Source organism: Geotrypetes seraphini, chromosome 10 (assembly GCF_902459505.1).
Source record: "Geotrypetes seraphini chromosome 10, aGeoSer1.1, whole genome shotgun sequence".
In the NCBI taxonomy this organism is placed as follows: Eukaryota; Metazoa; Chordata; class Amphibia; order Gymnophiona; family Dermophiidae; genus Geotrypetes; species Geotrypetes seraphini.
In genome coordinates this window covers 132,229,738-132,245,479 of record NC_047093.1, presented here as the reverse complement: position 1 = coordinate 132,245,479, position 15,742 = coordinate 132,229,738, and the positions used below count along the sequence as shown (strand labels likewise).

The 15,742-nt window shown below is 46.0% G+C and overlaps 2 protein-coding genes across 6 annotated transcripts in view; one reads left to right on the top strand and one right to left on the bottom strand.

Annotated features, from left to right (window-relative positions):
* LOC117367632 (zinc finger protein 271-like) overlaps positions 1–15,742 on the bottom strand; it is a 204,055-nt gene that overhangs the window by 16,493 nt on the left and 171,820 nt on the right. The window contains exon 1 of one of the 5 annotated variants that reach the window (XM_033960387.1): positions 4,571–4,789. The exons of the other annotated variants lie outside the window; for them this stretch is intronic. Coding sequence (XP_033816278.1) covers positions 4,571–4,594 — 24 coding nt within the window. The 5' untranslated portion in view covers positions 4,595–4,789. Of the gene's footprint in view, positions 1–4,570; positions 4,790–15,742 lie in introns of those variants that run through there. 5 annotated transcript variants of the gene reach the window in all.
* Positions 1–15,742, top strand: part of LOC117367624 (zinc finger protein 493-like) — a 99,235-nt gene that overhangs the window by 66,001 nt on the left and 17,492 nt on the right. The gene's annotated exons all lie outside the window — the stretch shown is intronic.

Below are 15,742 nucleotides of genomic sequence, written 5' to 3'. Positions count from 1 at the left end.
GGCTGGCTTAAACGTGGACATCTTTTGGAAATAATCAAACCTTTCCCAAGACGTCCTGGACAGAAAATAAACGTTCTGAGCTAGACCTATTTCCAAAGCTTCTAAGTGCCAAAAAGGTACCCGGCTGACCACTGGAGGGATTAAGTTATGACTCTCTCACACTCCCCCAGGGGTCACTAACCCCCTCCCACACCACAAAAAATAACAGTACATACCTGTCTCTAGAACAGTAGTTTCTGGTATGGGAAAACCTAGTAGACCTGCACACAGGTGTCTTAAGTAGCCTGATGAGTGGGCTATATAGAGGAAGATCCAGGCCCATAAGCCACTCTAACCAATACGTAATATGTACTAACGTGGTCTCAGGCTGTCAAAAATATATAAAAGGACAGCCTCTTGAGGCCTGTTTCAGAACAGACACCCAGGTATACTCAAGCGCTTGATGTATATTGATCTGTTAGCTAGCGTTGTATGCTGAAAGACTTGTTCTTGTAAACTGTTATTGATTATTAATAAACTATATATTACTTATACCAGCATATCGTGAGGTCAGTTCTTGAAGGACCATCAACAGGGTGGTCTTCACTCCGATGGGCTGAGGCAAAGTCTGTAGAGTGGTGACGTTGGCTATGTTCTGAAGGAACACGTCAAAAAGGCTGAGGAGCAGGATGTTGTTTGTGCTGCTGCTGACGCAGTTGTTGCTGCCTCTGTCTCCTTGGTTGAGGTGGAACAGGAACTGTGGATTTTGCAGTAATTCTTCTCTGATAGGAAGATTGTGGTTTAAAAGGAGGTTTCTTTTTGGGCTTCACCAGAATGTCCCACTGGGTTTCATGCATGGACAACTTCTGGGTAGTGGTATCAGTAAAATCACCAAAAAGTTCGTCCCCCAGACAAGGAGCATTGGCCAACCTATCCTGATGATTGACATCCAACTCTGAGACTCGAAGCTAGGCCAGACGTCTCATGGCAACGGACATTGCTGCAGCCCGGGAAGTGAGTTCAAAAGTGTCATAAATGGAACAAGCCATGTACTTACGAAGTCTTAGCAGGTCAGCCATGAAAAGTTGAAAAACAAGAAGCGACTTGCTTGACGACATATTTCATTTAGAAAGAGAAATGGAAAGTGTAGTTACCAGACCGGTTGGCTAGCATAGCATTTTGGAAAAGCCTCTTGCCAAACCAGTCCATAGTCTTGCCCTCTCTGCCAGGAGGGCCAGAGGTGTACACACTAGCTCCCAAGGATTTCAAGCTAGATTCAACCAGGAGAGACCAGTGGCATACCTAGCATATGTGACACCCGGGGCCCATCATTTTTTGACACCCCCCCCATCTGTATGAAAAACATGATTTTTAGTAACAAGCCACACGTCACACATGAGTACCTAGGAAAAGGCAGCATCTTACATATGCAGTGAGCAGTACAACATCAATACACCCATTGTAAAACTAAACAAGCCAGATTAGTACAGATCAATCCTGCAGTCAATCCTAACAAAAAACCATGTCTTTCGAACAAATAGAACACAGAAAACACCTTCGCCTAGTATGGAATATGTCATCACAAACTAACCCCTCCCTCTTTTACAAAACTGTAGTGTGGATTTTAGCTACGGAGGTAACAGCTCTGACGCTCATAGAATTCTGAGCATTAGAGCTGCTACCACCACGGCTGGTGCTAAAAAACGCTCCAGTTTTGTAAAAGGGGTGATAAAATAGAAATACATAGACAAAGGTTAAATTGAACCAGTAAGAAGCTGGACTCTGCATACAGTGCACCACAGAAACAGTGACACATGTCTCCTAAAGCAATAAATAAATAGAAATTTTTTTTCTACATTTGTCTTCTGTGGTTTCTGCTTTCCTCATCTTCTTGTAACTCTCTTCCTTCCATCCACTGTCTACCGTCTCTCTTCCCCTATATGGCATCTTCTCTCCTTCTATGCCCCTTCCAGAAACTGTATGCCTCCCCCTTCCATCTCTCCTTTCACCCCCATTGGTCTGGCATCTCTCTCCTCTCCTTCCCTCTCCCACACCTCTCCTCTGCAATCCCTTTCCCTTTTTTCCCCTCATTTTCCTTTCCAATTTATTTTCTGCATCTGTTTAGATTACGTTCTTACTACCCTCTCATCAATGTCCTTTTTTACTGTCTACCTAAAGCTTGCCTCCTCTTTCCCTCACCCCTCCAGTGTTTCCCTAGCTCAATCTTTTTCTCCCCATCATGTGCCCTCCTTTTATTTATCCCCTCCTTCCATCATGTACCCTCTTTCTCCAACCTTCCGTCTTGTACCTTCTCCTCTCTCTGTCCACTTCCATCCAGCGTCTTCTCCCCTCTTTCTCTCCTCCCACTTCCTTCCTGCATTTGCTCCCTTATCTCTCCCATCTGCACTTCCATCCAGCATAGGCTCCCCACTACCATCCAATGTCTGCCCTTTCTCTCGCCATCCACTCCTCTTCAATCAGCATCTGCCCCCTTTCGCTACCTCCAATATCCTTCCCCCTTATGTCTCTCCCCTTTCTCTGTACATCAATACTATCAGCACCACCCTTCCATACCACCCTGCCCCCTTTCTTTCCCTCCATTAATCTTCCATTCCAGCAATCCTGCTCCTTTCTCTCCCTTCATGCAGCAAGGTCCCACGATGATTGTAGCTGCTGGCTGCCAGTTCACCCCACTCCGACGTACTTGCTCTGGAGCGGACTCAGCAGCCGCATGCTAGAAGGTTCCGTGATGACTCGTCTGCTGACTCTGCTCCAGAAGAAATAAGTTACGTCGGAGGGGGTGGACCCAGCAGACGCAGGGAGTTGTGGCAAAGTCCGGCAATGACTGTGTCGGCCGGGTCCACCCCCTCAGATGTAACTTAATTTTTCCAGAGCAGAGCCGGCAGATGAGTCAGCGCGGGACCTTCTTGCACCTCAGCACAGCTGCTGACTCTGCTGCAGAGACAGTAAATCAGAGGTAATGTGACCATTTATTTTTCATCAAAAGGGGACATCTATTAATTGACTGTGTATCATTTCTTTCATTTCTTTCTTTCTGCACTCAGGCCCAACAATTTTCCCTTTCTATTTCCTCCCTCCTTCCTTCCCATGTCCTTAGTGCCCCCAGTGCCTCTGACCTGAGTCCATAGTGCCCCCGACAAGTGTCCTTAGTGCCCCCAGTGCCTCCGTCCTGTGTCTTTAGTGCCCCCAGTGCCTCCGTCCCGTGTCCATAGTGCCCCCAGTGCCCCGACTGTGTCCTTAGTGCCCTCAGTGCTTCCGTCCTGTGTCCATAGTGCCCCCAGTGCCCCCGTCCTGTGTCCTTAGTGCCCCCAGTGCCTCCGTCCTGTGTCTTTAGTGCCCCCAGTGCCTCCGCCCCGTGTCCATAGTGCCCCCAGTGCCCTGACTGTGTCCATAATGCCCCAGTGCCTCTGTCCCGTATCCATAGTGCCCCCAGTGCCCCGATTGTGTCCTTAGTGCCCCCAGTGCCTCCGTCCTGTGTCCATAGTGCCCCCCAGTGCCTCCATTCTGTCTATAGTGCCCCCAGTGCCCCTGTCCTGTGTCCATAGTGCCCCCAGTGCCCCCGTCCTGTGTCCATAGTGCCCCCAGTGCCTCCATCCCGTGTCCTTAGTGCCCCAGTGCCTCCGTTCTGTCTATAGTGCCCCCAGTGCCCCCATCCTGTGTCTTTAGTGCCCCCAGTGACTCTGTCTGGTGTCCATAGTGCCCCCAGTGCCCCGTCCTGTATCCTTAGTGCCCCCAGTGCCTCTGTCCCATGTCCATAGTGCCCCCAGTGCCTCCGTCTTGTGTCCATAGTGCCCCCAGTGCCTCCGTCCCATGTCCATAGTGCCCCCAGTGCCTCCGTCCCATGTCCATAGTGCCCCCAGTGCCTCCGTCTTGTGTCCATAGTGCCCCCAGTGCCCCCGTCCTGTGTCCTTAGTGCCCCCAGTGCCTCCATCCTGTGTCCTTAGTGCCCCAGTGCTTCCGTCCTGTGTTCTTAGTGCCCCCAGTGCCTCCGTCCTGTGGACCTGGGTGGACCCGGCAGACGCAGGGAGTTGTGGCAAAGTCCTGCAATGACTGCGTCTGCTGGGTCCACCCCCTCCGACGTAACTTACTTCTTCCGGAGCAGAGCCGGCAGACAAGTCAGCGCAAGACCTTCCTGCACCTCAGCACAGCTGCCGACTCTGCTGCAGAGAAAGTAAGTCAGAGGTGACCATTTATTTTTCTCATCAAAAGGGGACATCTATTAATTGACTGTGTATTCTTTCTTTCTTTCTGCAATCACTGCCTGGTTGGCCCGGAACGTCCTCTTCGACGTCAGAATTGACTTCGGAAAGACTTCTTGTCGCCGGGAGAGGTAGGATTGTAGTGGCACCGCAGGGGGAAAGGAAGGGCAGGAGGACCCGGACTTGGCCGGCTGTGCACCCCCCCAAGCCGTGCACCTGGGGCGAACCTCCCCCCCCCCCTCCTTGGTACGCCACTGAAGAGAAGAATTTCTTACTTGATACAAGGCAATAAACATAGAAATCAAAAGAAAGACAAGAAAATGAAACACCACCTTTTTATTAGACTAAATATGGTACTTTTTTGGAATTACCTGGTCAGAACCCAGGGCAGACATTTCCCTCCTGTTTCCCTCTGGATTTTGCAGCTGCTGGGATGGATTCAAGCTGGAGATTTCCTTCTTCCTGGAAAGATGAGCATATTGGGCTGATCCCTGAGTCTTCCCCCCTCTGCAGGAAAGGAACTGGGTCTCCCAGGGATTTCCAGTTGCAGGACACAGAAAGTTTCTGCTTCTCTTCCGAATCTTGTCTGTTTCTTTGCAGGTCTGGGGAAGTAGAAAAAGGAACTGAGCATGCTCAAAGCTTTTCAACTACCCCCCTTGCATAGGTCATCCTGGACTATCCCACCTCCTTTAGGGGGAGGTGTAGAAATAGCAAATAACAGGCAGCAGATCTGCTGGGTTTTCTCTAAAGAACCACCTTAAGGAGGCGGGATAGTCCAGGATGACCTCAGCAGGAGGGGTGGGATGAAGAGCTCTGCAAATGCTCTGTTGCTGCCTCTTCCTCTAGTGTCTGCAGGGCAGAAGACAAAGCAGAGAAATTTGTGTCCTGCAACTGGAAATCCCTGGGAGTGATTATACCTGAGATTCAGGAATTGACTCAGCCTCTTCCCGTTTTACTCATCATTCCAGGAAGAGGGAAATCTCCAGCCTGAATCCATCCCAGCGGCTGCAGAATTCAGAAGAAATGTCTGTCCTGGATTCTGATCAGGTAAGAAATTCTTGTTTCTCCTGTTGTGCACAGGCTGCTTGAGCAGGTCTTCCAGCCTTCCCTTCTCTTTTATTGTTGCTCTCTTTTGCAGGGAACTTGGTAGTGAAGGAGTCTGGGACTGGTTTTCCAGAGTCTTGAACTAAGTTTTCTCCTTAATAAAATGCTGAATTATGTTTAATTGCAGACCTGACTTATCTCCTGTTCTAGCCTGCCTACAGTGTGTGTTGTAGCTTGGGCGTTTTTGCTTCTTTTGGTTATCTCAGCACACACAGTATTGGCTTCCGCCCTCCTGAACATGTAACAGAAAGTCTGCAGGGCTTAGATAAGTGACCTGCTAGTGTGAGCTTAGGACCAATGATTGTTAAGAAAAGTAACACATGAGAAGTTTTTTTTCTAGCATTCAGTTGTTTAGCCAGAAAATGTATAAATGTCCTGGTTTCGGGACTTTTGAAGCTGCCAGCTTGGGGGCTCAGGAGTCCGCATATGCTGGTGCTTCCTTCAAGTCTCTAAGTTTTGTGGCTGACCAAAGTGACCTTTCAGTAGTAGACTTTAACCTGTTGGAGGTAGATTGCAGTACTCTGTGTTTGGGGGATCTGGTCTTGGGGATTTATGAGAATAGGAGGAGGAAAGGAGAGTCATCTCTTAGCCTGGCCTCATTAATAGGTTCAGGATCAGGACCTACCACTGATGCATTTATGTAGCCAGGACTGTGTGACGTTCCCAACTGCATTAATGCATGTGAAAGTACTGTGGGATTTTCTAGCCTGCAGACAGGATACTTCAATCCACTTCTGGCAGGTTAAAGTTCCCCACCAACACCCCCCTCCCTTTCATTCCCACCATTCAGCCAGATCTCTGACCAGTTCCTCCATTTGATTCCAAGGCGTAAAGGAATGCCCACAGCATCTCCTCCCTTTTCCATGGCCCCTTGTATTTCAGTCACTTTGATATTTTTTATCCCAGAGGGGCCACGTCTAACTATTTCAGGAAGCAGGTGAAAGCCTGACTCAATACGAGTATATAGGGTGACTGACTATACACTCATTCTCCACCTGGATTTGCTTGCCACACACGCTCTAACTTAGATCAGTTCCTTATATCTAGTCTAACTGTACAAAGAACTTGCCCTGAGTTTAGCCACTCATCTATTTATCCCAATGGACTCTGTACCACCCATCTATATATCTGCATTTGGCCCCTCGGCTGTAGAGTAAGCTATACAGTAGAAAAGCATCAGCTTCATATCGATGTTATCGGAATGGTTCATAGGTTTTATACTGACAATGTATTATACCTCTGCTATTTGAATGTCAGTGCTCTTAATTCAGTATATTTTTGAAACCGTTTCACGGTAGTTCTGTTATTAGGTTTCAATTTGCCATTTCTAAGCTTACCTCATTTAGGGGGAATTCATCGAGGAACACTAACCGCGTTAGCGCAACGCTAAAGGTTAAGATGCCAATAGGAATATAATGGACGTCTTAGCGTTTAGTGCATGCTAATTATTAGTGCGTGCTAAACGTGGTTAACGCGCAGTAAATTTGTCCCAGTTCCGCAGGCGTTTACACTTCTTTTTGAGTGTTGTTATGTTTATATTTGATCATTTTACTATTCTTATGTCGTTAGCAAAATGTTAGTTTTATGTTAAACTGTTATGTCCAACAGTTTAACATAAAACTAACATTTTGCTAACGACATAAGAATAGTAAAATGATCAAATATAAACATAACAACACTCATAAAGAAGTGTAAACGCCTGCGGAACTGGGACAAATTTACTGCGCGTTAACCAGCGGTGCCTTGGGAGAATCTCTTCAAAAGGTGGCTACTAAATCAATGAATAAATAAGTAATTAATTCATCGTATGTTCATAGATGTCTTTTATTTATATATAAATTATTCCCAGTCCATTTCTGTGTGAAACACTGCCTAGTGGATAGCTTCCTGGAAGCCTCTAGAATGTCCTGTACAGATTGAGAGAACTGCAGAGTTGCAGTTAGGTTGAGAGGTACCAAGCTGTGAGGTGTAAAGACTGCAGGTTGGGAAGAAGCAAAGACCCTTGACTCTGTGTAAGCAGAGAGGGAAATACTGGTAGAGGTAGAGGCTCCCTGGTGCTGAGTTGAAGGAGAAGAGAGTACCATGGTTGCCTGGGCCCCTGAGGAGCTATCAGAATCATGGTGGCATGCTCCTTCTTGAGTTTAACAAGAGTCTTGAGAAAAAGAGGGAATGGAGGGAACGCATAGAGAAACTGATTCGTCCATTCCAGAAGGAAAGCATCTGCCTCGAGATGGTGAGGTGAGTATATCCTGGAGCAGAACAGGCAGTTTGTTGTTGTGGGGAGACGCAAAGAGGTCTCTCTGAGGAGTTCCCCACTGAGCAAAAATGTGATGGAGAGGCGAGGAATTGAGTGTCTATTCGTGAGATTGTAGAAGACGACTCAATTTGTCCGCCTGACAGTTTTGCTGCCCTTGGATGTAGACAGCTCTCAGGAAGGTGTTGTGAAGGATTGCCCAATTCCAAAGCTTCAGAGCTTCCTGACAAAGAGGGAGAGATCCTGTACCTCCCTGCTTTTTGACATAGTACATGGCGACTTGGTTGTCTGTCCAAATGAGGACTACCTAATCGTGAAGAAGATGCTGAAAAGCTTTGAGAGCACTAAAGATCGCTCTGAGTTCCAACAGATTGATGTGACACTGACGATACGAGTTGGACCAATGGCCTTGAGTACGGAGACCATCGATATGAGCCCCCCAAGTGTAGGTTGAAGAATCTGTTGTGAGAATGTTATGATGAGGGGGTGTGTGAAATAGCAAACCTCTGGAAAGATTGGTAGAGAGCATCCACCAGTGGAGAGACTGCCTCAACGAAGGAGTCACTGTAATGTGTCGAGAGAGTGGGTCGCAAGCTTGCTGCCACTGAGATGCCAAGGTCCACTGATGAAATCTGAGGTGAAATCTGGCAAAAGGAGTCATGTGAACTGTAGAGGCAATGTGACCGAGAAGAACCATCATTTGTCTTGCCGAGATTGACGTGAGGGAAGACACTCATTGACAAAGGTGAATGAAAGCATCTTGACATAGTTGAGGCAGGAATGCTCTGAGTTGAACAGTGTCCAGTATGGCTCCATTAAACTGTAGAGTTTGGGAGGGATGTAATTTGGACTTTGGAAAATTGATTTCGAAGACTTTGGAGAAATGCTATACCTGTAGTCCATTGATGAGCCAGTCGTCCAGATATGGAAAGACTTGAAGACCCTGCATTCGCAGGGCTGCAGCCACCACCACCACCAGGCATTTCGTGAAGACTCTGGGAGATGAGGCGAGGCCGAAAGGAAGGACTCTGTACTGAAGATGAAGATTCCCCACCCGAAATCTTAGGAATCTCCGAGAGGCTAGATGAATTGGAATATGAATATAAGCCTCTTTGAGATCTAGGGGGCATAACCAATCTCCTTGATCCATCAGGGGATATAGGAAGAGAGAGCATTCAAAACTTTTCTTTGACAAGAATTTTGTCGAGAGCTCTGAGGTCCAGGATAGGTCACAAATCCCCCGTCTTCTTTGGGACCAGAAAATAACGGGAATAAAAGCCCGTGTCTCGTTGGGTAAAGGGAACATCCTTGACAGCCCAAAGGTGAACATAAGAATTGCCACTGCTGGGTCAGACCAGTGGTCCATCGTGCCCAGCAGTCCTCTCACGTGGCGGCCCTTAGGACAAAGACCAGTGCCCTGAGACTAGCTTTACCTGTATACGTTCAGGTTCAGCAGGAACTTGTCTAACTTTATCTTGAATCCCTGGAGGATGTTTTCCCCTATAACAGCCTCCAGAAGAGCGTTCCAGTTTTCTACCACTCTCTGGGTAAAGAAGAACTTCCTTACGTTTGTATGGAATCTATCCCCTTTTAACTTTAGAGAGTGCCCTCTCGTTCTCTCTACCTTGGAGAGGGTGAACAACATGTCTCTATCTACTAAGTCTATTCCCTTCATTATCTTGAATGTTTCAATCATGTCCCCTCTCTAATCTCTCACTGTACGGTAACTCCTCCAGTCCCTTAACCATTTTAGTTGCTCTTCTCTAGACCCTTTTGAGTAGTACCGTGTCCTGAAGAAGAGCCTGAGCCTCCTGAAGAAGAAGGAGAAGTTGTGACACGTTGGAAAGAAACTCTCTTGGAGGGAGATCTAGTGGAATTTGAAGAAATTGAAGCGAGTAAAGCCCTCTGATGATGGTGAGAACCCAGAGGTCTGATATAATCTGCTCCATCTGCTGGTAAAAGTAATAGAGCTGACTTCCTATGGGGAGGAGGATGGATGAAGGTGGGTGGTATGCTCAGATTTAGATTGTGAAAAAGACTGTGCAGGCTTAGCTGCAACAGGAATCTGGGGTTTTTGTTGACGCTGCTGCTGTAGCTGTTTCCTAGTCGGAGGCCTGTAGAAAGCCAGAGTAGATTTGGAGGTGGCCTATAAGGCTTGGAAGCTGGAGGCTTAGCTTTAAGTTGAATCAAACAGGCAAAGGACCGCTCATGCTCTGAGAGACGCTTGGTGGCAGCCTCAATGGAGTCATCAAAAAGCTCATTTCCTTGGCATGGTAAATTGGCTAAACCAGGGGTAGGGAACTCCGGTCCTCGAGAGCCGTATTCCAGTCGGGTTTTCAGGATTTCCCCAATGAATACGCAGGAGATCTATATGCATGTACTGCTTTCAATGCATATTCATTGGGGAAATCCTGAAAACCCAACTGGAATACGGCTCTTGAGGACCGGAGTTCCTGCAAGTTAGGATCCATGTCCACAATGCGTAGCCAAGCCAGATGTCGCATTGCCACAGAAAAAGCATTGACCCAAGATGACATCTCAAATGCATCATAAGTGGCTTGAAGCACAAAGAGACATATATGTGAGAGAGTCATAAGAACATAAGCAATGCCTCTGCTGGGTCAGACCTGAGGTCCATCGTGCCCAGCAGCCCGCTCACGCGGCGGCCCCAACAGGTCCAGGACCTGTGCAGTGATCCTCTATTTATACCCTTCTATCCCCCTTTCCAGCAGGAAATTGTCCAATCCTTTCTTAAACCTCAATACCGTACTCTGCCCTATTACGTCCTCTGGAAGTGCATTCCAGGTGTCCACCACACGCTGGGTAAAGAAGAACATCCTAGCATTTGTTTTAAATCTGTCCCCTTTCAGTTTTTCCGAATGCCTTCTTGTTCTGTTGAAATTGTTGAAACTTAGGCAACCGGTGCGCAGCCAAATCAGAGAAAAAGTAGGGCATGGTTTTTATGCAATACTTCAGGTAAGATGTGAACATGAAGCTGTAATTCATGGAATTTTGATACAGACGGCATCCAAATTTATCTATCGTGCGTCCCTCTCTGCCTGGATGGACTGCAGCATAAACCTTGGTGGGATTAGATTTTTTAAGAGATGATTCCACTACCAAGGATTGGTGAGACAATTGCGGCTTCTCAAATCATTTTGGAGGGAATAGCCGGAATTGAATAAGGAGTCTCGAGATTTCTGATAAAAGTTTGCTTCAAAACAGGATTCATGGGAAGTCTCATGGTGTCCTTTGGTGGATGTGGCAATTCCATCTCAGCCAAATATTCAGGAGTATGCTTAGACTCAGATTGAAGATCAACTTGAAGAGCCTTACTCATGTCAAAGATGAATCTTGAAAAAGATGTGGATTTCGAAGCCGAAGAGTCCTCTGGAGGAGAAGTGGAGCGAGACTGAGGCGCCGCTGAATAAGAAGGAAAAGCCTCCCTGGAGTATTGAGAAAGGAGGTCTGTATCCATCATAAGAGTGACAGAAGAAGCTCTGCTGTCTGATATAGATGGAGTCAGAGAGTGCTTACGTTTGAGATGCCTCGATGGAGAAGTCCAAGGATTATGAGGAATTGAAGGCCTTGACTCGTGCCTTGTAGAAACAGGTGAACGAGAATCCCTCGTAGATGGTCTTGACAGAGGAGTCCGGGATCCAGACAGGCCTTGCGACGGAGAAGTACGAGGCATTGAAAGCTTTAGAGTTCGAGACCTATGCCTGGGTTTGGAGGGAGTCTTGATGGGCCTCGAAGGACGAGGTATAGGAGACTCTTTACCCTTCTTCGAAGTCAGGTGCCTCAAGGACGAGGAATGCTTCGATTGAGGCTACCTCTTGAACAGGTTGAGTAGCTGGAGACCCAGACCTGGAAGGACGAGGCAAGGAGTCACTAGAGGACAAAGGTCGAGACCGAAGAGGTTTTGCTCATTGTGCCTCAACAGTATGCTCAGATTGGCTCACAGAAAGCAGGGTCGAGGCAGGGGCAAGCTTGGCCAAAACAGAGGTAAACTGCATGGTCAATATGGCTTGCAGCATGTCCTCGAAGACAGCCACCGAGACCAATGACTCTGGTCTAGAAGGTGCAGCAGTGCACTCCATAGAGGGCGACCTCAAAGATGAGTATTCCCTATGTTTGGAGGCACGCTTCGGAGGAGGTCTCGTAGAGGCTGGCACAACTGCACTCGTTGCCTGGACTGCCTGAGACTCAGCTGGAGGCTTCTTAGGTAGCGTACCTACGGAGGGAAGAGGAGACTTGCCTGAGGACGAGACCTTTAGAGACATAGCAGATGAGGCCTTTGAGGACGAGGGCAACTTGCTCAAGGTTGAGCACTTGGACGACGAGGCCACCACGGGGGTCGAGGCTGAGGCTGAGGTCTTTTCAGCAGACGCCTCCATAGGACCAAAGAACTCCAGGATCTTGGCACGACGCCTCTGGAGAGCTTGTTTTTGAAGAATAGCATAGTGCAGGCAGGACTCAGGACAATGTTCAGGCCCCAAGCACTTGATACACCAACGATGGGGGTTGGTGAGAGAAATCGCTCGATTACACTGGCTACACTTAAACCCGGTAAGAGCCCGCGACATAGAAAAAAATACATCCGCAACTGAACGAGGGCCAGTGGCAGGGCCTGAGCCCTGTCGGACGATAACTGACGGAAGAAAAATAAAAGTTTTGGGTTTTTTTTTTTTTTTAAAGTGACGCGCCGCACAGCGACTAGAGAAAGAAACAAAGAAAGAAAAAAAGAAAGAAAGCCGCGGTGCGAGAAGGCAACTCAAAAATCAGCAGAACTGAGAAACAAGTGCTTCTTGGCTCCACGGAAAACAGAACTAAGGTACCTCACAGGAGATGCTTCGAAAATCAGCATTTAGATGTCTAGCCAATTAGGGTATCCAAGTGCCAATTTTATGCCAATTTTTAGACATCTTAGTGTTTTGAAAATACCCCTAAAAGTCTACTACAGGAACATAACGAAACTGTGGCTGACTGTGTCCTTGTCTGTTTTCCAGACATCCGTCACATTCAAGGATGTTGCTGCTTATTTCTTGGAAATGGAGTGGAACCTTCTGGCAGAATGGCAAAAAGACCTGTACAAGAAGGTCATCGAGGAGATTCATGACATCCTCATCTCACGAGGTAAATACACCTTCTCTATCTATCACAGGTACGTTATGGAATGGGTGCTGTTATTTTGTCAACCCTGGAAAAATCCCATGATCATCTGAAATTTGTGCTTTATCCTGTTAGATCTTCCTACCCTCTAAACAGCGTTGCCTTTACTCCCTTCCCCTTGGGCCTATTTTCCAATCCTGTCAGTCTATGTGGCGAGGGCAAGAATGATCCTCAGTTGCTCCTCCCCCTGCTGGTTCTACTCTTGAAACTGCCACACAGACACACACGGAAATAGATGGGATTCTACAAATACAATATAAATATCCGTTTCCTATTTCTTATTAACAGGTTATTTAATCGTTAATCCTGATGTTATATTCAAGATTAAAAAAGAAGATGAGAAATATTTTCCACAACACTGTGATTTGGAGGAAAAAGGAAACCCAAATGAGCCCACCAAGAGTAAGCAGGCTTTGCATTTTCAGAGCACGATTGACATTAAACATTTAGGGGCCCTTTACTAGAGTTTAGAGTTTGCTAATGGAAGTGGCAGGAGCTAAATCCATAGAAGCACATTTTATACGTTTGGGCTTCTTAGTATTTAGCATGCGCTAATTCCACTAATATGCACTAAGCTTTAGTAAAAGGGCCCCATACAGACTTAAAATCTATTTCCTAATTTATTGTTATCAGATTCTTGGTGAATCCTAGATGTGTTTTCTTTTAACAGTGTTTCCGATTGTAACATCCGTTTTCTCACTGAGCATTAAACAAGAGGAGGATCTCCCCTTCATAGATCCTCCTGAATCAGAGGCATCTGAACAGACTCATCTTTCTGTACTGAGTAAGTATCAAATTCCTCCTTCACAGCTTTACTAAGGTCAGCCGAGACCATTTAGGAACTTGGTGGTGGTGAGAGGCCATCATTCTCTCTTCTTCCAAATTTCCAAGTTTATTAAAAATTACTATACCGCTTGTCCATCCTCCTATTTTGATGAAGTAAAGTGCCCACAAAGGCAGAGGAGGCGTCTGATAGAGGTGGGTGTCCTGGGGGTAAATGACAGCAGATAAAGACCTGAACGGTCCATCTAGTCCGCCCTAAACTTATTCTCATTAAAAATACACGATTAAATTAACTTGTCTCTACTTAGATGTTTCTGGGCCATAGGTTCCAACTGCTGAAGTTGCCATCTAAGCTCACTCCAGCCTATCCGACCATCCCGTTGTTTGCAGGAAGTCCTCATGGTCCAAGTTGGTGGAGTTCCCATTGATGCCCTCCCCAGCCCATCCTATACCGAATCACCATATATGGGACATAAACCATACAAGTCTGTCCAATACCCGTCTTAGGCCTAGATTCACTAAACTTACCGATCTGGATCGTTATTGGGCAGTTCACTACAGATTCTACATGCAAATGATCTGATCGGACGCACGCCCTGTAGCGATCGAAACGCACACGCAGAGTATCCTTGTTGGTTATTGCTGCAATCTACGCATACGCTAGCTGTAAAGAAAGGGGGAGGGGTGGCTGTAGTTTATATTTCTAGCCCTAAAAAGGAATGATTTGTGACCGACGCAGTGAATTATTATTTTGAGTAGCCAGACGTTATTGAATAGGACATGCTGTAAACCAGCGGGTGAAAACCGCGGGTTAAAACCCTGGGCTCTCAATGCGCATTTCACAGAATATAACACAAGAATGAATTTTACGGACTAATGCATTCTTAAGCTTCTGTAAAGTAATTTTACAGTTTTATTTTTAATTATAATGGTGGTTTTATATGGTGTTGTAAGCTCGATACTGATATTTCTGGGCTATAGAGTCGGCAAGTAAGCGACTGGTCTGCAGCTGTCGCTTCTTTTCGGATCGGCAAACCCAATCGGTGTTTCTTCTTCTGCTTAGTGAATCCATGGCTTCCTACGTTTGCATGCCATTTCCCCTCTTTTGCATGGGTGGATCGGATCGGGTAGGAGATTGATCACACAGCAGTTTAGTGAATCGGGTCGGGGAACAATCGCAAAACCATCGGTACAGGATCGGTAAGTTTAGTGAATCTAGGCCATAGTTCTTTAATTTATACCATTTGTTTTCTAATTAGATATCCTCTGTGTTTATCCCACGCTTATTTGAATTCCATCACCGTTTTCCTCTCCACCACCTCCCTCGGGAGACGATTCCAGGCATCCACCATCCTCTCAGTGAAAAATTATTTCCTAACATTACTCCTAAGTCTTCATCTCTGCAACCTCAACTTATGCCCTCTAGTTTTACCATTTTCCCTTATCTGGAAAAAATTAATACCTTTCAAGTACACTGGAATGCCGATTATCCAGACTATCCTCAGCAGAGGGTAATCCAGTAAATAAAAAAATCTGGATGATTGGACATTAATTTTTTTCTTTGGTTTTAATAATAACAATAGTAAAATGACTGAATATAAGCACAGATACAATCAATGAGGTAAACTTGGAAACAGGGAAATGAAACAAGATCAGAAATACATTAAAAAGAGTTACGGAGTTATGTGAGCAATGGAATCCTCTACATCTTTCTTGGTGGGAGAGAATTAAAACTATTAAAATGATGATTTTGCCTGTGGTTTGTTACCAAATGAGTATACCAGTTTTCTTTCAAGGGTCCTTTTACAAAAAGCTTAATGGCATTCTTACGAAATTTCTTTGGCTTGGCAAAATGCCTAGAATTGCTTTAGTATCTTTGCAAAAAACAATCGATAGGGCGGGGTAAATTTTCCAAATTTTTATCGGTACCATCAAGCCTATATTCTACGTCAGGGCATGTATTGGATCCTCCATGAACTCATAGATAATGCACCAGATTGGTTATATTTGGAATGGTGCCTCATGTTTCCTTTGAATTTAGTTCATTTACCAAGTATTAAGATGCCTAGAAGATATAAAGATAATATAATTTTAATGGATACATGGAAAACATTGAGGTATATAAGTAACTTAACACCTATCCCAATTAATAAATCAACTAATCAATCCTTATGGATAAACTCTAAGATTAAAATCGGCGGAGCCCACGTCCTTTGGAAGAACTGGATTA